The following is a 22,763-nucleotide window of genomic DNA, read 5'->3' as shown; positions in this document are numbered from 1 at the left end:
TGACTTTAAGCCTTGACCAAAAATTGTTCGTGCACTCGTCCAATTCTCTTTGCTGCAGAGTTTCCAGAAGGAAATCACCGTGAACACGGAGCGCATTGATGGGTTGATAGTGTTTGGAGAAGGTCTAATCCAGAAGAGCTCACTGCAGGATGCAGCGTTTATAGAGGACGAGCTGGAGGAGCTGCACTCTTACTGCCAGGAGGTTTTCAGCAGACTGGTCCGCTTTCACCAACGTCTGAGCCAGCCCCCGGTGAGCTGGAGCATGTGGACCACATCACTAATGCTGCAGTCTTCCATTCGCTACATGACTGATGCATTTTCCTTCTTTTTTTTTTTCTCCATGCAAACGTCACTCATTTTATACACATCTGCAGATTTTTATTTTGTGCATTTGTAATCCATTTTCATTTGCATATGTTATTTTACATTGACATGTCTACATTTCATGCAGTCTAAATCTTACATCGCAATCCAAATCCATGACATGCAAAATACCTGCCATTTCTTCACCTTAGATGATCAGAGAAGAACCGGCGCTCTCTGGTACGGCCGTTTCCCCGGAGTCCGGCTTGGAGCTGATTTGCCGACCGTGGCTCATGGGAAGCCAAGGAAGCCTCCCGGCGACGCCCACCCGCCTGCTGGCTTCGCCGCTGGAACGCTCGGGCCGGGAGACACCGGTGAGCGTGGACTCCCTGCCGTTGGAGTGGGACCACACCGGAGACGTAGGGGGGTCATCGTCTCAGGAGGATGAGGAGGAAGAGGAGGAGGAGGAGGAAGAACAAGAGGACGACAGATCCTACTTCAGTGCGCCATCAGGTGGATTTACAGAAAAACATGTTGATTTATGGTTCACTTGTGACTGTGCTGTTTGAATGGTTGCTTCAAAAGAAACATTCACGTGGAAGGACACTAGAAGCATTATTTCCTGTTTGACAAATTGTTAGTTTACCCTGTCAAACACTTTGAGTCCTTGAAAGTCCTCCTGTCTGGTTTTAAAGTGATATGATGTACACCTGATTTGAAGGGATTTCTAAGATGCTCAAGTGGGACAGAACATGGCGGTTTAGCGACGCAGGGCGGAGCTTTAGGAGGTCACAGGAGTTGTGGCAGACGTTAGATGAGGGTGTCTTAAGGTGTCTCCCGCATACAAACATTCCAACAACCCATTTAAAAGAAATAGACGAAACCAGACGAAACCTCCCATTTCCCACACAAACTCAATGATCCACATCCATACGTCTCCACTCTGACCCCTGTCTCCTCTCAGAGGTGGAGTTGACTGAGAGCCGGGAGGAATTTGTTGAAGCTCCGGAGGCCGTACGAGCCTCCCCCCTGGGTAGGAAAAAAAAGAAGATCTTCCCCCCTCTGCTTAATAAATCCACTGCTTGACTGTTTGTGGTGGAATACGTTTCCAATAAATAGTTTTTAGCAGCACATGCTTTATTCGCTTGTGGTGATGTTACTTTGCTTCCTGTAGCTGTGGTTTACTTTGTAATCTTTTTATTTCTCTGCCATCAAACTCTTACCAAAGCCAGTTGGGAGAAAAACTAAGCCAAATATTGGTGAAGAAAAAACATCTATGCAAGCAGGAACGCATTACTTAAGCATGATGAGATGGATTTGTGTGGCATCATAATCCAGCTTCTTAAGTGATCTTGCAACTTTGTTAGAATCAAGGTGCCGCGCAGGGAAATTAAGACGTATTAATGAAAACGTTGCATTCTTTGAGCAATATTATTTGCGATTAATTTGTTTTTGTTTCTGTGTGTTTCAGTTCTAGGCACACAAGTGGCTGCACACGAGCCTCCGCGACGGCGATCCCAGGGAGACACCGAAGCACATCTGGACTCTGATCGGCCCCTCACCAGCACCCCTCTAAAGCAGGGCTACGTACGTCTAAAAAAAAAAAAAAACACCGCCCCGAAAGGACACAAGTCAATGAGCACCAGCTAACTGGGGAGGACATGGAATGGAAAACATTCCTGTGGAGTATGAACAGGCGCTTCTCAGTGCGTCTCTTCTAAAAGTCTCCTTCTTGTGTCTGCAGTTGCTTCTCATGTCCGACTGCAGCGGCAGCATCGAGGACATTAAAAGAGTCTCGCTGATCCTGGATGACGAGGAGCAGCCGGAGGACCTGGGTCTGACGGGGCTGTGTGCCGCAGACAAGCAGTCGGGTGGGTGCGACGCTGCAGCCTGTCGGGCAGATAAATATCAACCGATTTGGCGTTTTGAGAGCAGAGCCATGCAACACAATCCTAAATTGTATCCCGTGTCCAGTTTGTGAGCTTGGATATCAGCGTGCACACGACACGGATGAAGGAGAGTTTCTCATGTGCATCTTCTCATACATCTGCTCTCTCAGGTGTAATTGAACGCTGGGAGCTGCTCCAGGCTCAGTCCAGAAGCCCACAGGAGGCCCGTCATCTGCCCTCTGACCTCAATGACGTCACTTCCTGGTTGGAAAAGGTGACCCCAGAGCTGAGGCGCCTGCAGCAGTCGGAGGCAGCAGCCAGTATTGAGGACATGGCCTCCAGCGCCACAAAACTAAAGGTGAGACTTGCGACCGAATACAACGGAGCTGAACCAGTCGGCTTTTCTCTTTTCTTCTGGGCGGTCATGGATATTCTCCTTTGCAGGAGATGCAGAGGACATTCGCCCGCTACAAGGCCGTCGTGCTGTACGTCAACCTGCGCGCTCCGGAAGCCGCGGAACCAGAGGAGCGACTGGCCGGCGTGAACCGAGACTGGGGCCGAGCGTGCGCAGGCCTGCAGCAGTGGGAAAGCAGGCTGAGGGAAACGCTGATGCGCTGCAAGGTGAGGACACGGTCTACATAACAGACCCTTCGAGCCCGGCCTCCAAGTCTCTGCTTTTACCAGACCAGCATCGCAGAAGGTGGATTGTTCTTTTGAGTTTGTCAGACCGTTTGTTCTTTTCTTTCATTTTGTTATTCTTATTGCTATTTCAGTTCTCATCCCTGATGTCACAAAAAGTAGAACTACGTAGAGTATTAAAAATCCTGCTCTGTCGGTGTGGTTCTCTGGCTTCTGACAGTTCCAAAACTTCTGCTTACATCTCAAACGCGTGTATGCAACTGGCCTTGAGGGCTGTACTTATAACGCACTACTTAAATACATAACACATGAACCTAGTTGCATTATAAATCAATACGGTACGAGAGGCTGATGATGGTGTTATTGAAGATAAAGTACAACCTCAAGCACCTTATTGCTTTTATAACACGGTAACCAGCGACATTATGAATGGTAAAAGTATATTGCTGCCTTTCCGCACAAAATAGCCCCCCGTACGAGCATGTCAACAGAATTGGGTCCTGCTCCATGTCATTCATTCACGTCGCTCATGACGTCCACCTTAATTGTCTGTTTGCAAAAGCTCGCATTGCCTCAAAACCATCATTTGTGGAATTTCCATTTTTTAGAGCTAAAAGCTAAAATGTCATGTGACTAACGATCATGCAAAATCTGACGTGTTACTTTGAAACGCTCGGGTCAACGTGAACAGCAACTGTACATTATCGCTCATTAATGCACCCCCCCCCCCCCACCAATCAGAACGCTGGATTTCACCTACCCGTGTTATAATATGTAATATGTACATACGTAGTTGTGCTAAATCTCTCAGCAACACATTCTTGCAATTAATAAAATATCTGAGTACCCTGCTTCCATTGTCCTCCGCACAGGAGTTCCATGAAAGCCTCCACTCCCTGCTGCTGTGGCTGGCCCACGCAGAGAGCAGGCGCTACGCGGTGGACCTCAGCGACCCGGCCACACCCGCCCCGGCCCTGCAGCAACATCTCAGCACGCTCACGGTGAGCAGATGACCCCGTTCACGTCGGCACATGCCGCTGCGCTGCATGGGCTTCTTGTGATGGTTTGTGCCTTTTTGTAGGAGCTGCGGGAGGAGCTGCGGGGCAGGCAGACTCAGCAGGCCTCCCTCCAGGCTCTGTGGTGTCAGCTGCAGCCGGAGGAGACCGACGAGGCCAGGGAGAAGCTGCACGTGACGAGCAGCAAGCTCAGGTGGCTGCTGAGGGAGGTGGAGCAGGACCTCGGCACTCTTCAGCAGCGCCTGGTGAGAGTTTAACCACAACCTCGCCTTTGTCGCGTGATGCGGTAATCCGTAAATGACTGCACTCACTTGCTAAGCTTGTCTCCACTTTCTAGTTCTTAAGCTACTTTGGCGAAGCTCTTACACTTACGTTTTCTCAACATTTCTTGAGAGAGAGAGATCGCTAATTCTAAAGAGTGGAAATGAAGCACAATTCAATTCATTAAGTGGGAAACTCAATGCAAGGTTATGCAAGCACCAGCATTCACACGGGAGAAACACACACACAGACTTTACATCTTTTGAATAGAATTGCTGTATAACAATGTCTTTAATTCAGGGTGGTGATGCTGCATCAGACGTTCAAGGCCAAAACACGTCTGCACATCCAAAGAAAGGTTCTTCCCCTCAAAGGTGCGCAGAAACTCTTCATTATTGATACGTTATTATTTACTGTTGTTTTAAACCAGTCATGATTTGTTCATGGAAAGTTTAGATGACGGTTCACAAAAGACTTTAAACCGTAGCTTGGAGTTATCTCCTCATCCCTCATTAGTGTGTATTTCCTGCTTTCCTGTCATGCACTTTATCCGCGTGCCTCGTGTGTCACGCAGAGGGAAGAGAGACTCGCCCCCGCCGCGTTCCTTCTTCTACAGGGTCCTGCGAGCCGCCTTCCCCCTCCACCTCCTCTTTGTGTTCCTCCTGCTCCTCCCCTGCCTGGTGCCCATGTCAGAGAGCCACGCCGGCTGCACCGGGGCCAACAACTTCGCCCGGTCCTTCTACCCCATGTTACGCTACACCAACGGCCCACCGCCCACCTGATCCGAGGGGAAGAAGGTACAAGACTGAGAACGGGGTCCTTGAACGGATTTTATTCATTTCACATGCAAAATCAACCATTTCAATCCGTAAAAAAACACCACGTGTGATTCAGTTATTTGATGTTTTAGTTTGACAGTGCAAAGATCTTCTCCGCAGCAACAATAGTTTAAATACACTTCAGCAAACAGAGTCCAGTGGAAAATATAATATATGTTTCTGTCCAACCGAGCAGTTCAAATGTTACATTTTTTACATCAAAGATGCTTGTAAAATTTGTAAGGTTATTTTTATACACACAAATGTATCAACTAATGTTTTGGATTGATTGTGAGTAGACATGTAAAAGCCCCCCACTGTAACAGCAGAACAAAGTGTTTGTTCATATGATGCTTATTTATAACATGAAATTACTCCGAATTGTTTGGTAGTTTAAAATTAAGGCTTGGTTGATGAACAAATAAATATGTAAATATGCACTTTAATGAGGGATGCAGTGTATGCTTTGGACATTGATACATTTTTTTCATATGCCTCCTGATAGTCTGTCATTAAAGAACACACAACAATAAGGGCATTGTGGCCATAAACCTAGACTGTATACTATGCTATACAAAAAAGATGAAAGGGTGTAGTATGATTTCTAACAATTTCTAGTGTATTGTATTCATGTAATTGCTCATGTCAGAAAATCCATGAGTATTTATAGTCAAAGTCATGCAAATAATCAATTTAATTTCCATACCGCATGATGACTTGATGGGGAAAAAAGGCAAAGGCAAGTACGGAAATGATTTGGGTATTTATTTTTAAAAACCAACCAAAGGTCTGCTCTTCTACAAACACCAAGAATATAATATTTAGCATTTTGGGGGTAAATGGCATGTATTAACACATGGAAAAGGTAAAGCACAAAGAATTCTGCAGCAGTAACAGGTGAGTTGTTTTATATTCCAGCCGTCACTGCATGATGAAAAATCAATAAAATCACAATATTTTCACATGACTGTAAACAAGTACCTGCTCAGCTTCTTTTAATTCAAATGTATACATTGACCCTTTATTTACATTATGAATTTTACAATTTTTTTTAACAAAGACAGTTAAAATTGTAATGTTAACTTTATTAAACCAACCGTGAGACAGATTTATACACAAACATGCAACAATACAATGCTTATTTATAGCATCAAATGGTTGTGTGCTCACAACACTTCAGGTCTGAAATGAACAAATTCATGTTAATAAGTACTTTACATGCAGGAAATTCCAAATCAGAAAAAAGAATAACCAAAAAGTTTCACTTTAATTGTTAATTCACTAAAACAGAGTTTGGATGTTTTAGGGGACAGTTTGGAACATTTCCAACAGTCAAATATGAAGATTTATAAACCTAATGATGCAATTAGCTTACCATAAAGACACGAAGCGTCGGAAAACTGGTCTGGATCTTTCATTAATACTCAAAAGCCTCCTAGCAGCACAGCTCAAGCTTTAACGATCACTTATTCCTTGAACAAAGCGATTGGACTCCACGAAGTAATGCCACAAAGCGTTCCCTTTCTACGGTGAATATAGGCCTTGAGAAGCAGGTGTAATCACAGAATTTATGTAACTTCGAAAGTAGCATCACAAATAGTTTGCTGATAAAAGCACTGCTTGGATGAGGCGGTTCCAAATTGAAGTGCATTCTCACTCCTGACCAGCAGGGGTCAGCGAGCCACGGTTGCAAAACAGTCGGATTGTATAGAAGTCTGAGAAAATGGCCGTATTGCTCCCTTGATTTATTACCTTAATACCATTATAAACATGACTTTATGGTCTCAATCTCAAGTTTAAAGTTCTTATTCAATAAAGCATGATGTTTGTTAAATCATTTCTGGTCCAGAATGCAATGGGGCCAGCTTAATAGCATCGACCACAGGAATCGTAGATAAAGTCACCGCGCCACTGCTCCACATTTGAATTCAAATTGAATAATTTCCATTTATTGGATATAAAAAACAGCCGAGAAGGCAGGGGCCAAATTCAAAAGTTTCTGACTGACCTCCGAACAACCAGACTTATCTAAAAGTAAACCGATGTAGAACTACACAGTAAGTGGATCCTAAATGCCTTGGGGGCAAAATCAGTGCAGTGTGTATTAGTAAGTAAGAACAGAATTTCCATATCTAAACATAACAAATACACACCTGATTTTCAAATAAAGAGCTGGTCCCCCCCCTTCCAGGAGTTAGCTCAATCCTAAGATAATCAGCTTGCCATGCGCACACATGGTGCATGAAATAAGATAGAAGTGGTTTGGGGTATTAGTATTAGTCGTATAATACTTTTTTTTGAATGGATACATGTCTAACAACAAAACAACATTGTTCGGTGGAACACACTGCAGAGAATATTCAATAATTGATGGAATACCCAGAAATCGGTTCACAAGAAAACAAACTAGGCACATGCTGGAAAAAAAACGCAATGATGTAATGTGACAGTCAGCAGGGCTTTCAAGACAAAGAGTGCCCGTCCCCTCTTACCTTGATAGCCCCGCACGTCACGCCCGCTGATACACCATGCCTCAAATCTCCTGATGGCTTGTGGGGTGAAGAACATGATGGTCTGCACCCAAGGCCGGTTACCTTGATGTGATCTTTTATCTATACATGTCAGCGCTGATGGAGAAGATCCTCCAGAAGCCTTAATGAATTTCATTCAAACTGCATGTCGTCAATTCGGTCTCCTACTATTAACAAATGCCCCGTGTGAGGATTCTGCCCCCCCCCCCCCCCGGCGTCAAGCAATATTTCTCTTACAGAATATTGTCTGGAAACATAAAGTACAGCTGAAGAACAGTGAAAAAAAAAAAAAAATTACATGATAGAGACCAGAGGAAAAGCACAGGGGGGAGTCAACATATTTACACGTCGTGCTTCCTTCACGCTACGATCCCGATGGCCAAATTACTACTGTCCACAGCGCCAACATCAACAAAACAAGTCTCCCGTCTGAGATGTTCACAGGTCCGAGTGCAGCGTTGTATTTTTTATTTTTTTCTCCCCCTCGCTTCAAACAGAGGTCTTTGATGAGAAAGCCGGGACGGGGGCACCCAGCTGTGAGCAAGAGTCCTTTCTTGATTATTTCCAATCTATCAGTGGCCTAAATCAAATGTGTTTGGTCTGTGTTCTACACAATTTTTAATTAAAAAACGTGAGTAAAAAAATTGAGCCATATTTATGCCGTCATGGTCTTACAAGAGCTTTAATTGCCTATATATATTATTATATTGTCTTTGGTAACATGTCATTTTGCATAACAGAGTCAGATGGGAGGACTGAGACCATTCATGTCGGTGTACGTCTATTTTAGCAGTAACATATCATTGTTTGATCTGTGCAAAAATTAAAATCACATTGTTTCTGTTGTGTCACTTCGTATTAAACTACAATGCTGTTTCCCCTTTTTTCAGTCTTCATGCTAATTAGGTGTGCAATACATATTTATTGCATAGAGGTGTTGATCCATCGATCTAATCAATGTCTTCGCAAGAAAGTGAATAGGCTTATTTACTTAAAGAGATTATACATTCTTATAAATATTTGGATCGATTAAATGACTAAATAGGAATGTTTGTCTAGTCCAGTCAAATGAATACCTGACAAATCAAGGTATATGTATCATGTGAATAAAAAATGTCACGCAAATATAATATTCAGCCAGCTCTCAAATAAAAGAATAGATCTATAAACAACTCCTTCTCAGAGGCCATCTGCATCTCACAGGGGTTGTGCATATGTCTCTTTCTTGATGTGGTCATCAGCTTTTCAGTTAAACCCAGCGTCCTCTGAGTAACCTCTAGAATGACACCTGATGAAATTATCAATATCCCATTTGAAATATAAGAAAATCCCATCAGTAACATCACATCCACGTTCAAACAGGAACTGGTGCTACTGAATGATCCTTTCCCTTGTACTTTTTGTTAATAGGTAGCAATAAGGCTATGAACACTGACAGCTTGAACTGTCTGCAGAGTAACATCCTCATCAAAAGTGCACTAATTAGTGCAAAAGGTCAAAGATCAGTCTCATGAAATTCTTCGGTGCAAAGCGGTGAAAGCTCTTTTTATCCATTTACGTCGGTTCACCTTAACAGCCGGTGCTGCTGGGGGTCCAGGTGCTGGAGGGGTCCGGCCGAGCAGGGTCCTGCGGAGGCCGGCGGGGCGGACGGGAGCCGTGCATGATGTGGGCGTCCAACATCTCCAGCAGCAGGTCGTACAAAGGCACCATGTTCTTCATTTTCATGCAGTGGAGGTGGTCCATGCCTTTGTTGCTGCCCGTTTGAGAAGAAGAAGAAGAAGAAAGGAGAAGCGGTTTCATGAGCTGATAAAGGAGAGTTATTGGCCAATAACACTGCACAAAAATCAGGATCTTTTTAAAAGGAACCAGGGATCATTTCAGTCACGCGACAATGACCAATTTTGCATGGAGGACGTGGCCGGCATGGGGCGCCTTTACCTGGCATGGCGGATGTGTGACAGCATCATGAGCAGGTGAGCCAGGCGGGTGTACTGCTGGCGGAAGGTGAGGCCGGTTTTGGCGATGGCCCACACCAGAGCGTCCGTCACGGCGTCCAGGAGACGCAGCAGCTTGGAGCGGCTCTGCAGCTCCGCGCCGCCCTCCGACGAGCTGAGGCACATGTCTGTACGCGCACAGAGGGGAGGACATTTGGGCTTGGACGGACACGACGACGATGAGGACTATTCCAGTGTGACCAGAACATTCTACATCCAACCTGCATGTTCTTTTTCATCATTTAGTTGCTATATTTAGCCTTTATTTTCAAAGCACTTCTACTTTGTCTAAATATCTCAAATAATAGAAGCCATGGCAGCATAAACTGCTGCATCGCTGGTCAAAGTACCTTCCAACCTCCGAATTTCGTTAAAAGTCGAGAGGATTTCTTTTTACATGCCGCTCATAAAATCTGAAATGGAAGAGACTGATGCAGAAATATGAGCCCCGTTTGAGGCAATTAAGGAAAACAGAAACATTAGTCAGATGTTAATTACCGCGCAGAATAGCGGCTCTGACCTCGTTCATCCCCGAACGAGCACTGTCTGGTGCCTAGAGCAGCAGAACCAATCAGAGCATACACGGTGTTCCCATTAGGGGGTTTTCACCGGCAAGTTATTTAGCCGGTCCCCTTGACAACCCTATGCGGACGCACGCACAAGCAAGATCACATGCTGAGACACCAATCGGAACAGTCAACCGTGGCTTCACAGGCCTCTAAACACATCGCGAGGAGATAGGCGGCACAAATAAGAGGCCTTATAAGTGTAAATACACACACACACACACACACACACTTACTGGAGTTAAGGAGGATCATGGCCTTGAGGCAGACATACTCCTCTCTCTGGAGCTTGAGTTCTCTCACCCTGGACGTGGCAGCTATCAGCATATCAAAGATTTCGGAGAGGCCCTGGACACAGCTCCCCTCTTCTCTACCATGCAAAGACACAGAAACGGCTCTTTGTTCATGCCTTTTGGGAAATTGGGCAAAAATTCTTGTGACATTTAAAATGATAATACATTAGAAGGATGACAATGAAGCGTTACAGGCTCAGCAGTTCATATTCTTGTCAATTATCAGCTGGATTGTCAGTTTTAGTTTTCTGTAAACTGAGTGTGTCAAACAAATAGCAGAAGATTACAGTCGTGGAAAGTAACAAAGTACATCTTCACATTTCAGGAGGGAAATATTTTGCCATTTACACAGCTTTGGTTACATATAAAAGCCTTTATAAGATATGATGGCTGAAAAGATCCCAATCAGTCTGTACCATTAGGGCGGAGTCGCCCTTATGTAATGATTTCCCCATGAGCACACACTGCACTGCTTCAAAGGTATCACGACGATGAAGATAAGGGTTACCACTAAGGAAGTGTTGTTGAGTCAGAGCCTGTCAGCACACTTTGTTCTTTGCTTCAGACGCAGCTGAGCGCCAGCAGATACTTCTCACCGAGAGGAAGCACAGCTACGTGTTTACAATAAGTCTCTGAGTGACACGAGTCACTGAGAGGGTTGTAGAAACTGCATTTTCAACTCTCACATTACAAAAAAAAAAAAAGCTGAAGCTACACCTTTGATTCCAGTTTATTACACTCTCAAGTTATGCTATGACATCTGTCAAACATTTCTAAACCATCAATGTTATTGAGGAAATGTAACAGAGGCTAATACCAGCAATGAAAGCCATATATATCTATGTAAATTACACAATAATGAAGCCAAACTGGCCCTCTGATGGAGCTCGTGTTGTGGAGATGCTGGCGGTGGTACCTGCTCAGGCTCAGGTCGGGGGAGAAGATAAGTTTCCCCGGATGGTCCACTGACCTCCACATCAGTCCGATCATCAGTACCTCCAGCCAGCAGCACTCCAGCAGGTGCACCTGGTCCAAAAGGCTGAGCTCGACAAACCCTGAGGAGAAGACCAAATGGTACGTAAGCGCGAAGCGCTCCACAAAGACGACAAGCAGCAATCATGAACGTCCAAACTAGTTGGGAAATGATAAGTTGATTGATTGTTGTTGTTGTTTCCAGTTTCCAACATACCTTTGAGTGACTGCGACACACACACACACACACACACGCACACGAAGAGGAAAAGGTTTCTGGGTCATAGTGTTCGCCTGAAGCAAAAGAAGAGAAGCCGTTGCCGGAAATAGCCTGAAGTCACCGCGTTCATATGTGCAGACAAGCAGTCTGAATCAATCAGGCCGGACTCGGCTCCCGTGTTGAATAACACTGAGACAATCACAGCAGCTGGCCAGGATACAGTGGTTAACTCAGGTGTGCAGCTGACTGAGCAGCTCTGCATAATGGTGTTTATAAAGATCATTATAAAATACCATTAAAGCGATTGTGTCTGGCGTCGCATCGGAAATAAAAAGGGTATTTTATGTAACGCTCTTTGCTGCTCTGTGGCTTGTTACTTGGACAAAAAAACATCTGCTTCACAAATGCAATGTCACTATAATGAACTGTCATTTCCCTTCATTCGCAGACATGACGCACCTGGGATCTTCTTGGCCCAGCTGATCATGTGCACCAGCTCCTTATCAGCCAGGTTGGTGAGCGACATCATGATGTTGGCTTCGGTCAGCGGCCCCCTAAGGTCCTTCATGAGGAGGATCTCCGGCGGCTCCGCCTCCATTATCCGTCCTATCAGCTGCTCCGGAGTCAGTGCAGGAGGGTGAGGCTCCGTGGGCAAGGCGACCTCCGGCTCGGCCGGCGCTTTTGCTCCGCTGCCCCTTCCCTGAGAGGACAGGCGGGTCACTCGCCTCGCCTGGGGGTTCCGGTTGTTTGCACGCTCCTTTCGCATACCTGAGACACAGGAAATGACGTCTTCCTTTAGTTAAATGTGGCCATTGATTGTTTGGTTTAGGACTTCTGTTTTGGCCTCTTGGACGCAGTAAAAAAAACACAGTGATGTCATCGCGATAAGACGCATTTATCAGCAAAACATTTGCTTATCGACACCTCCCACAGGAGGTGGAGCGTCAGCCGCTGCTCTGGCTTTGGTCCCCTGAGGGAAACATCTGGCTCCACAGCCTTCACCAGCTAGCGTGTAAACTTTGGACTGGTACTGTGAGTATTATGGAAATATTCATTTGGGCCGCTGTACCAACGGCATTCGTCTCGACTTTTAACAGCAGTGGCACAGATTAAGTTGAAGTTGGACAGCGGCACCGCGTCTCCTGGAGGGGGATCGCGTTGCTCTGGGAAGAGGAGGAAAGCGCTCTAGAACAAACAACGCCACGGGGAGCTTTTGATCCCTCGACCGTGAATATGACAAGATGACAACCCGCATGGGCCGCGTTGGTAAATCATACGGTGTCTGGTAACAGTGGCAGAAATAAGGCATAATAGAACTCGACACTTGCCACACTTGGTCATGCCAACTTCACAGCACTTGCGCAGGCGACACGCCTGGCAGCTCTTGCGGCGGTTCTTGTCTATGGTGCACTGATTGGTTGCAGGACAGATGTAGTCATTGTGTCCTGGGAGAGAGAAAAGCAGTTAGAGAGGATAAAAAGCAAAGAAAAAACAATATGTATAATAGCTTTATTTAACATTTAATAATGTCCTTAGTCCTTGTACTCTGATGTCCATGATGACCATGGAGATTTATAACTGAAAATATTAAACATGTTTAATATAGGCAGAGAATTGCTACATTTATCAGAACATTTCTTATATTTTCAACATCTGTCCTGCAAGTGTGTGCGTGTGTATATCAAGGACGTAACCTTTATTCCTTTAGATGTGAATATAAATGGTCACTGTAGTCCTCGGAAATATGTTCTAAATTATTGCAAATGTTCATATATAAATATAGAATTGTAGGCAAAGAAATGATGGAGAAGTGTATTCATTTGGACTCCCACAATGGCTCACCTTGGATGCTCCTCTTGAAGAAGGCCTTGCAGCCCTCACACGACCACACGCCGTAGTGGTAGCCCGAGGCGTAGTCGTGACACACGGCGCAGTAGTGGAGGTCCGCCTTCCCGCCGGATGACACCACGGCGTCCTCGCTCTCCTGAGAACGCCTCCTCACGCTCTTACTAACCAGAGAGGATTCAGTCATCAGTTCAAAAAATGTGCTCAATGCGTAATTTGATGAGCAGGATGTTCCTTTTGAATAAATCATTACCATCATGACATTGTTGTGGCGACGTTCGTTAAGCAGGGAGCAGTTTGGTGAGAAAATGATCATTTTCATGAGCTATATTATTTTGACATGATGAAAATGACCATCATTTTTGTATTTAAAATGCAATTGTCACTACTAACTGTGGCTGAAATAATGTGTTAAATGAATCGGTTCAGTATTCTTGATACATTTTCATGATCAATGAATAAGTTGAGCCTTAAATACAATCAATAGTTACATGTGAGCTGCTTTTCTCGGTTAAAGTTTTGTATTTTGCGGGTTTTTGGATGGTTGGCCTGCCAAAAGAAAACTGGAAATTGAAAATTTGAAATCATTACCTACTCAATTCAATGGAGTTTAGAAAGAAAAAAAAACAGAACAGATTAAGTGAAACATGTGTTGATTAGCCGGAGTGAGGCCGTGATGCACCACCCTACCTGGTGGTTAGGACGCTGTCCCGCTGCGTCAGCTCCACCCATGGGCTCTGGGCGGGCCCGGGCTGAGGCCGGGCCTGGGCCTGGGCCTGGTGCGGGGGCGGCCCCGCGTGTCCGTGGCTGGACCAGAACACGGAGGGGCTCAGCGACCGGTGGGCGGCGCTGCAGTCTGACATGCCCGGGCTGGCATAGGTGAAGATAGTGGGACTGTAGAAAGGGATGGGGCTGAAGTCGTGCCCGAGGTCGGTGTACGGCGAGGGGATGCAGACGGGCTGAATCGCTTCCAGGGTGAAGCCGGGCGACGAGGAGCCCTGTAGCGCAGGGAGGACGCGACAGCCAAGGCGGCCCGAGTCCACCTGCCGCAGCTGGACGAGGGGCTCGGCCTTAACCGGAGAGGAGGCGGCGGCCATCGCAGCTGTAGAGGGTCCCAGGCTTCAACGCATCATCGAGCGCCGGGTCCGAGCCGAGGAGGCGGGTTTTCTCCAGCTGCTACGTTCACTGGCCTTGAAATATCAAAGCCAAGAGCAGCAGAACTACCTACACAGGACGTTCTGCATGAGCTCACATTGTAGACTCCCAGAAAAGACGGATGGTGGGCTGACTTTGATTCGACTCACTGGGAAATGCAAAATGGATCACATTTTTAAACTGACATCAGAGGATCCTGAGGGGAGGGGTCCTCCCCCGGTGCAGGGAAGGCGTTCACCTGTGCTGCTGTGACACACGGCGGAGTGACATCGTCCTGCAAGGCAACCAGAGGAAAGGCCCCTTTCAGCTCAAGTACAGGTTGTGCATTGCAATGGTCACATTTGTCACTTTAAGATTGTTCTTTTCGTTCCTGAGCAAGAACAAAGGAAGCAGTATGGTATGACCACTCGGCATCATCATGACCCTCCTCCAGAATTATGTGATGGCAGCGGAGCAAGATCAACATGCTGAAGATAGAGACAAGTCAAAAGTAATCTATTCATATCACTGTCTGTGATATGAAGTAATTTTTTTTTTTTTTTTTTAAACTCAAAACTTTGCATAAGGCGCATATAATATATATATATATATATATATTAATTTATTAGGGCTGTCAAAAATAGCGCGTTAACGGCGTTAATTAGCTGTTTGTTGTTAATTACGTCAATTTTTTTGACGCATTTCACGCGTGCGCAGTGTGACAAATGATTCAGGTCAGGAAAGTACCTCTTCCTCTAGGGAATGCACTTCATCCTATACAACACATTACTGCCACCTGCAGGCATACATCAGGCCGTCAGGTTCAGCAAGTCGTTTGCGTCAGTCCACGCTGGAAATGGTCACGCGCGTGAGCAGAAATTGTGGCCCTTTCTCAATATGCGTTCTTGTGTGGACTTTTGTTCTCGTGGACTCGTGAAACGTCATCAGTCGCAGCCCGAGTACTGTTCCAATTCTAAAGTCCGCATCTGGCCGAGAACGGTCATAATACCCGGATGTGACTCGCCCCGCCCATTTTACCGGGCATGCATCGGAGCAGGCTCGTCTGTTCTTGTGAGAGCCAAATATCCCAGAATGCATTTCACCTCAGCAACAACGACAGAGGAAAATAAACACAACTTTATGTCGAAGTTTATAAATACTACTTTTTTAAAGTAATGTAATGTAATTTTCTGACTGAATAGTAAAATATTTAAGTAAAAAACTAAACTAAAAACGTATTAGCAAGACCAGCTGACGTGGTGACGTCATCAAGTCAGCTGCTGTTCCAATTGCGGAAATGACCGTTCTCCGTTCTCCCGAACCTGCGAGTCAGGACTCCCGAGTCTATTCTCACGGGAACGCGAGTCCGTTCTCGCCGTCTTAGGTATTGAGAAACGGCCAAAGAGGCCGACATCTGAAGTCATGAACTAGTTGGTGCGCCAGTATAATCAGTCCCCCCGAAACTCATCCAGTGAGAAACGTTCCGCGGTGCAAAAAGAAAGTGTAAAAATGTTTAAAGCGTTATTTTTATGTGTAATTAATTAATCTTAATTCATATTGTAATTAATTAATCGCAATTAACACGCTAAAGTCCCGGCCCTAATATATATAATCTACATTAAAGACATAATAATAAAAACAATTAGGCACGTTGGCTAATTTCTGTCCCTCTAGAGTTTAAAACCTTGAGCAAAAAGTCAGATGAGAAGTTGATGGCTTCCAGTGGGAGGGAACCACAGCTGCTTCAAGGGTCTTTCTTTAGAATTGCAAAGTCTGAAAATGACATGAGGAAATCTCTAGTTGGGATTTATTATGTACTGTAGACAGACACAGCTGGTAGATTAATACACACACACACACACACACACACACACGTTTAATCTTACAACATCAGATAAAGAAAATCCAGAAGAGTTAATCATTCCTGGTTGGCAGGACTCTGTCTTCAGTCAAAACTGGTACACGTTGTCTCCACCTTTCTGGCACAAAGCTCCCGGTTGGAAGTCATTATTAAACCGAAAGAGAAAAGAGGGGCCATTAATCTGCCCGAATGGCAGAGAGGCGCATTTTTGGATTTTGCTCTCCAACCAAACTGGAAACTGTGTGTGTGTGTGTGTGTGTGTGTGTGTGTGTGTGTGTGTGTGTGTGTAAGGGGAGCGTTAGAGGAGCACCGCTGAGAACTGGCAGTAACTAAACTCACAGAGCACAGGGGGCCGTTGAAGAGTTGTGTTACCGCGTAAATCAGCAATAGAAAATGCTCATTTTTATGGCGTCACATTAAAATGTAACCGGATAAATCACTCACACGACTGTGATAAATAAATATGCAAATTAAGTGATAAAAGTTGACATTGCCAGTCGCTGCCAGCGGCTCCATCTGTAACTTTCACTCAGTTACAGTGTGTCACAATTATGACGACATAAATCAAATATAGCACCGGGCCACATCTCAGAATCCTCCAATGTTCTTATGACTGTATGTTTGGGTCAACAATGATACTGTGGACTTCCACTCCTGACAAACGGGAGAGATTTTGTCTTGAGTGAAGCCTTTACTTTATTTTATGTGTACACACACATTTATATAAATAAAAAGACTTAAATGATTCTTACAACTTTCGTTTTTCAAGCCACTATAAAAGGAACTTTCCTCCCGTGTTCTGGTGCCCTTGTAGGGAAACGCAGGCCGTCCTCGACTCTCGGAGTCAGCGGTTTCACAAAAAACAGTGACGATGCTCGATAAGTCCGTTGCCACTGTGCATTTTGAATTTGGCGTAATAATGAGAATAGTATTCGTGTTAAAATGATTGAGATTTGGCTGATCACCGTTATCGACTGTGACCTTTCAGACACACGTACTTCAAACTGTTTGAAAAGTGAATTCCTCTCAACTACAAAGCAACAGACTCCTGATACCTTCTTCAAATGGCTTTTGTTTGAACCAACGATGCTTTTCTGCCTGATGAAAACAAGGCGTCTCCTGGCAGCGGGAGGACTGCCTTACCGCCGTCTTCTTCTTCTTCTTGCGGTTTATCAACTCCTTTCTAACCTCCAGACCGATGAGACGCCAAGAAAAATCCCGAGTTCGGAGGTATTCTCCGTTTGAGCTTCAATAAAACCGCCTGCCAGCTCATCTGTTTCAGCTCTAATCATAGACAATGATTGATGAAAATAGCGTAATGCACGGTCTTATCGAAATATGTGGCCCCCACCACAAATTACACCAAAAATTTAAAAAAATAAAAAAAAATAATAGATCTCCAGGAACAGGAAAGCGCTGTTTCGCTTCACTGAGCTTGCAGTGGCCTTGTGTCTGCAGCCAATAAACTGACTCCTAAAACAAATGAGTCACATTATGAGAAGAGAAAACAGAATGTGGCAAGACTCTGTTGCTTCAATTGCCATTTGTGAGGAGGGGGGGGGGGGGGGGGGGGTAAAAGCAGACGTGGCCTATCCTTCAAACCGCCTCACCGCCACACGCTCCAGCAGCAAATTGTGAAGAAAAAAAACCTCCCGAAAACACAAAGACAATAAACGCTGCTCCTTTTAATGAAAGGAAAGATTCGGTCTCGGCCGTTACTACTACACCACCCCCCCCGAGGGTCCGAGGGTTCATAGTTACATGAGCGATCGTTGAGCTGATGAACACAGAACCTCGGATACGTGAAACCAGTCACTGACATCTCAGTGTAGTTTAGAGCTTAAATGATTCTCGTTAAATACATTGACATATGTGATCTAAAAAGGCCTTTTAACCTCATTAAATCACCTGAAGAGTTGGAGTACACAGTTGTTGCTGCTCGTTAGCTTTTAGCACTTTGTCCATATTAAGTCCATGCAATTAGACTGTAGTGTCAGTCTCATTCATGTGGTGCAACAAAGCTAAATCAAAACGATCTGACCAACAACAAAAAATGGATTTTTCAACTGCAGCATACATCTGGTCAACAAAAATGTACGTTCAGCGTTTTGGCTTCATAGGGCCACATTGGAACCCTGCTAACCTCCTAAATCATCAACAATGATGTGGCTTACACACTGTTGTACGAGCATGTATCGCCCTAAAAGCGCACACACACACAAGGGTCAAAGCCAAATAAAAACAAGAATCTGAAGTGACGGCGTGCTCTTGGTCATTAGCCAGAAGGGCCTTTCACACAAAAGCCCAAGGTCGCGTCCTTTTCCCCATCCGCAAACCTCCCTGCCTCCCCGAAGTCAGGCCGGAAACGGATGTGTAACGTGCGGGGAGACGCCGTACCTTCCTATGGACAGTGAGGGGGGGGGTTTGGCGCCAGAGAAGGTGGACTATCCGATGGAAATGTTCATGCTCCCTTTATGATGACCGAAGATTGCTGCTACGTATTTACTGCTGACACTTTGAGACCAATTAAACTCAAAGACCAAATGTAAAAAGCTGTGCGAGAGTCCTACGTCACGTTCTCACTGCACACCAGCTTTCATACTGCATTTGTAAAGAAGCATTCAACCAAAAATGATCGTCCTGGGCTATAATAAAGGACGTTTCAAATAAACCCTCCTGAAAAAAAACAGAACCATTATATATTAGTAATTAATTCAATCAAGAGCAAAATCTGCAAAAAGATTGTTGTCATTATACAACATCAGATGCAAAGTTCAAACAAAGCAAATCCTTTTCCTCTGCATCTTCTCTTGAGAATATTCTCAATCAAATCAGGGATTCATGTGACTAGCAAAGCGTAAGTTGTATTGAGATGATGTCCGTGATACCGACAAGCACATTCTTCCTTGGAGGTCTTTGAGAAAAGCTTTTATCGCGTCCAGTTTCGACCTGGAAATGATTGAATAAAAATCTTTTTTTTTTTTAAAAACGACTTGTCGCCCGGAGCTTTATTCCGTCACCCATTAACCCGCCAGTCGAAGCACATGTTTGGTATTTGGCACGAACACTTACAGGCCTCCTACTTGTTGCTTTCAGCGTGACCAGCAGTGATAAAGCAGAGGGTCGCTCCCCCCCCCCCCCCCCATGAGGGGTAAAAATGAAACATACGGGTCAATAAACACGGAGATATTCTTACCTCTTCCTCCACACACACAGACACCAGTTGCAGACAAAGTTTGACAACACTGAAGTCCTGCTGCGGTGTCACGTGCCGGCGAAGAGGTAGATGAAGAGTTTGGGGAGCTGACGTGAACCTCGGGGAGGCTCAATGAGCGAGTGAACGCAGCGCCCGTCCCGCGGTGTTCATATAAGACACGCGGCTGTTGCTGTCAGCCCGCGGACAGGCCACCAGCTGCGGGGAATGGGAAATGACGTCAAGTAGGACGGAATAAGGTGCACGGGATCCGGTCGCCGCTTTCAAAATAAAAGCCACCCGCGTGACCGAGTGTAGTTTTGTTTTGGTCATCATTCATCAACCGAAATACAGGTGAAACTGGAAAAATTAGAATATCGTGCAAAAGCTCATTACTTTCAGTAATTCAACTTAAAAGGTGAAACTAATATGTTATATAGACTCATTACATGCAAAGTGAGCTATTTCAAGCCTTTATTTGATATAATTTTGATGAAGTCCTCAAATTTTGAAATCATCAAAATGAAATCAAATATTCTCATCCTGTATGACGAGATTTGAAAAAATAGGAGTAAAACTGAAAAATGCACTAATGTGTACCTGTGACCCCAAAATACTAAAGTAAACGGCTTGCTTTCTTTGGCGTTCTTTTGATTCTATACTGCTTGTTTTACATGTTATTTTGTATTTTATTTCCATCTTATTTCCGCCTTTTCTGACTTTTTTTTGTCCCAAAAATGTTTTAGTTTCTACTGATCCACGATGATCTGTCTGAAAAAATATTTAGATGGCTAACCAGACTTTAGTTGAATACTTTATTTTGAAGCAAATCGGCCTCAGTTCCATCATAGATAATAGTTAGTGAACTTGATGGCTGTTCATGGAAAGTGGCTCTAGGAAGTCGGAATAAACCACACCTTCCTGGGTTGATGTATTTTCGCAGTCACTCGAAACCAAAATACACGTTTTGTTTAACTTCACCATAGAAACATTAAATCTCATTTGTGTAAATGTCAATAAAATCTTTTAACCTGTTAAATTATACTGATTTTCGATGCTCCCACAAGCACTGCAGATATTCTTACATAAGAAACAAATCATCTTGATACAAATTAGAAACGTAATCTAGGATCCTCACAGTGTTTACTTTGGCATTTACAACAAAATGTAAAACTTAAGCAAAGCAACAGGAAGTTGTTGACTGTTGTATCTTCTTCGTAAACTATCACTACAAACTACATTTTTGTTGTTGGTCCGGTCGAATGCACTTATTGTAAGTCGCTTTGGATGAAAACAGCTAAATGAAGTTTAATGTATTGTAAATCAAATACATCCTATACAAGTAGCTTCAATCTAAGAAAAACCCCTGTTTCATGAACGAATGAGTGTGGATTTCAGAATCAAGTCTTGCATCATTTCATCCTGATCAAGGGTAAAATAATGCAAGACCATATAAATATTTAGTCATTGCAACAGAAATAAAGCTTTGTTTTTAGGGAGCCACATCAAAGTCCAATGTATCCTGGGCGGTGACGTCTACATTTTGATGGGTGTTTAGCTCGTCGTGTTTTGCTTCCCACGAAGCTGTGACAGAGCGGTTACATCATTATCACCCGCAGCCTGTTTGGCCTTCTACCACTGAGGCCTGGACCAGTGCGCTGTTAAATTTAGACACTCACTGAGCAGCACAGCTAAGCCCCCAATGACAAGGGGAAGAGACAACAGCGCCACACGCATTTTATATCACTTCAAGGGTTTCTACACAAATATCAATAGTTAAACACGAGTTTAGAACCGTAAAAATAAAATCTAAGCTTTATGAATGATTTGGTAATGTTTGACGTGTGAGAAAACAACCTTTGCTAAGTCCACATTAGAAGTTATATTTCCTTACACACCGTTAGTACTCTCGAAATGTCAGATAGATAAATTCAACTAAACTCTAAATAATATCAGGCAAATGGTGCAAATACAAGACTTTAGTAGTTTTAACTGTCTACGTCATAAAAGAGGTTACAGTATATCTTAGTTTTTAAAAAACGGGATTTTAAAACAAATGCTTCTCATGAATAAGGTGGTAGTTTTCCATTTCCCATTCCCCAACCAGAGTAAATGCTCACAGGTACAATGCTGTCAGAAAGTGGACACTGGGTGTAAAATCATTCAACAGGAGGTTTATAACTAAGAAGGAAGCGAGTCGATGCGTCAGGTTGCTGCTCAGAGGAGCCTCTGGTTTATATGCTGTAGATAACACACACATAGGCGTCACCAGTGGAATAAACAAGTGTCTTGTTTATCTTACTGAAGCAAGAGGTCACCGCGGTTCAAGATTTCGCGCCACAGCTTCACTGTGAGGCCGCGTGGACGCTGACGTACAAATCTCGTCTTTACTATCTGTAAAGAACATGCATGATATCTGTCGAGAGGAAGGCTGCACGCAGGGTCACAGACTCTATGGGAACAAGGTATAGTTTGAACATTTCATTGGTGGAGATTTACACATTTGCTGCTGTTATTGTAAAAAAAGGGAATTCATACGGGTTACTGCAAGAAGGATTGCTGAAGTTTGGTATATTTTCTTAAAGATAACAGAATAAAGTTGTTTGCATCCAGTGATGCCGAGCAAAATGTGTTTTGTCCATCTCAGCATTTTTGCTATACTTCAAATTGTGCATTGTTGTTATTCATGTTGACCTCATGGGGTCATTCCCCCAAAATCCTTTTGTATTGTAACTGCAACAATAGTGGATAATGGCAGAGGACCATTTGTACATCCTTAATCTCATTTTCTTTGGCAAACTATAATAAAATGATTACGCTGTGTTGTCAAACTGAACATCACACGTTTGAGTTTACATAATGTACCTTCAAAGACAGATTACAGAACCCCCCCCGAGATAAATACTGTGCACTTCCACATAATCGTGTGTTTTCGGTTCCCGCTGATAGCAGCGCTCCTATTGTTCCTGCGCCGGGTCCCTGCAACAGCTGTGGGGCATCAGCAGGTTCGCTGGTGCTGCAGATATCAGATGCAGCCTCCTTAGAGAAAGAAGAAAAAAAAAGCAAGAAGGCCCTCCGTCGCCGTTGCATTAGAGAAGCAATGTAGAGCATGCACCACAAATAGGCTCCACTGCACAGAATGCTTTCTTCAAATTAAATGACCCCTCTACACCTGCTCCTCCCCCCCCCCCCAGGAGGCAGGAGGACACACTGTGTGTGTGTGTGTGT

The 22,763-nt window shown here is 44.4% G+C and overlaps 2 protein-coding genes across 12 annotated transcripts in view; one reads left to right on the top strand and one right to left on the bottom strand.

Annotated features, from left to right (window-relative positions):
• Positions 1-5,372, top strand: part of LOC119194988 (nesprin-2-like) — a 63,081-nt gene extending 57,709 nt beyond the window's left edge. For 8 of the 9 annotated variants that reach the window (XM_062559653.1, XM_062559655.1, XM_062559654.1 and 5 more), the window contains 11 exons: positions 59-250; positions 516-816; positions 1,268-1,336; positions 1,775-1,890; positions 2,048-2,174; positions 2,363-2,550; positions 2,637-2,813; positions 3,704-3,832; positions 3,913-4,092; positions 4,409-4,482; positions 4,683-5,372. In XM_062559653.1, the coding sequence (XP_062415637.1) occupies positions 59-250; positions 516-816; positions 1,268-1,336; positions 1,775-1,890; positions 2,048-2,174; positions 2,363-2,550; positions 2,637-2,813; positions 3,704-3,832; positions 3,913-4,092; positions 4,409-4,482; positions 4,683-4,890 (1,761 nt within the window). In that variant the 3' untranslated portion in view covers positions 4,891-5,372. The remainder of the gene's footprint in view (positions 1-58; positions 251-515; positions 817-1,267; positions 1,337-1,774; positions 1,891-2,047; positions 2,175-2,362; positions 2,551-2,636; positions 2,814-3,703; positions 3,833-3,912; positions 4,093-4,408; positions 4,483-4,682) is intronic. The other variant, XM_062559652.1, reaches the window with a different exon arrangement.
• A 2,724-nt stretch (positions 5,373-8,096) lies between these two features.
• esr2a (estrogen receptor 2a) lies at positions 8,097-19,741 on the bottom strand. Of its 3 annotated transcripts, XM_062559656.1 has the most exons (10): positions 19,539-19,741; positions 14,652-14,776; positions 14,038-14,571; positions 13,345-13,511; positions 12,831-12,947; positions 11,962-12,270; positions 11,227-11,365; positions 10,254-10,387; positions 9,396-9,579; positions 8,097-9,210 (listed from the first exon to the last, which is right to left on the bottom strand). In XM_062559656.1, the coding sequence occupies exons 3-10, from the start codon at positions 14,442-14,444 to the stop codon at positions 9,027-9,029; spliced, it is 1,641 nt and encodes a 546-aa protein (XP_062415640.1). In that variant the 5' UTR covers positions 14,445-14,571; positions 14,652-14,776; positions 19,539-19,741; the 3' UTR covers positions 8,097-9,026. The 3 variants fall into 3 exon arrangements, with proteins under 3 accessions (XP_062415640.1, XP_037305444.2, XP_037305445.2); XM_037449547.2 differs by having other exon boundaries at positions 14,038-14,776; XM_037449548.2 differs by having other exon boundaries at positions 11,281-11,365; positions 14,038-14,776.
• Positions 19,742-22,763: the final 3,022 nt, after the last annotated feature.

The sequence above is a fragment of the Pungitius pungitius genome, chromosome 20, assembly GCF_949316345.1.
Source record: "Pungitius pungitius chromosome 20, fPunPun2.1, whole genome shotgun sequence".
Lineage (NCBI taxonomy): Eukaryota > Metazoa > Chordata > Actinopteri > Perciformes > Gasterosteidae > Pungitius > Pungitius pungitius.
This window is presented reverse-complemented; position numbering and strand designations above follow the sequence as displayed.

Bases quoted from the DNA above. Each gene is read 5' to 3' on its own strand.
- esr2a (XM_037449547.2), bottom strand. From the start codon at position 14,444: ATGGCCGCCGCCTCCTCTCCGGTTAAGGCCGAGCCCCTCGTCCAGCTG. The intron at 12,948-13,344 runs GTGAGCCATTGT...TCTCTCTCCCAG, and splicing joins CTTCAAGAGGAGCATCCAAG to GACACAATGACTACATCTGT. The intron at 9,580-10,253 runs GTAAGTGTGTGT...GTGCGCGTACAG, and splicing joins CATGATCCTCCTTAACTCCA to ACATGTGCCTCAGCTCGTCG.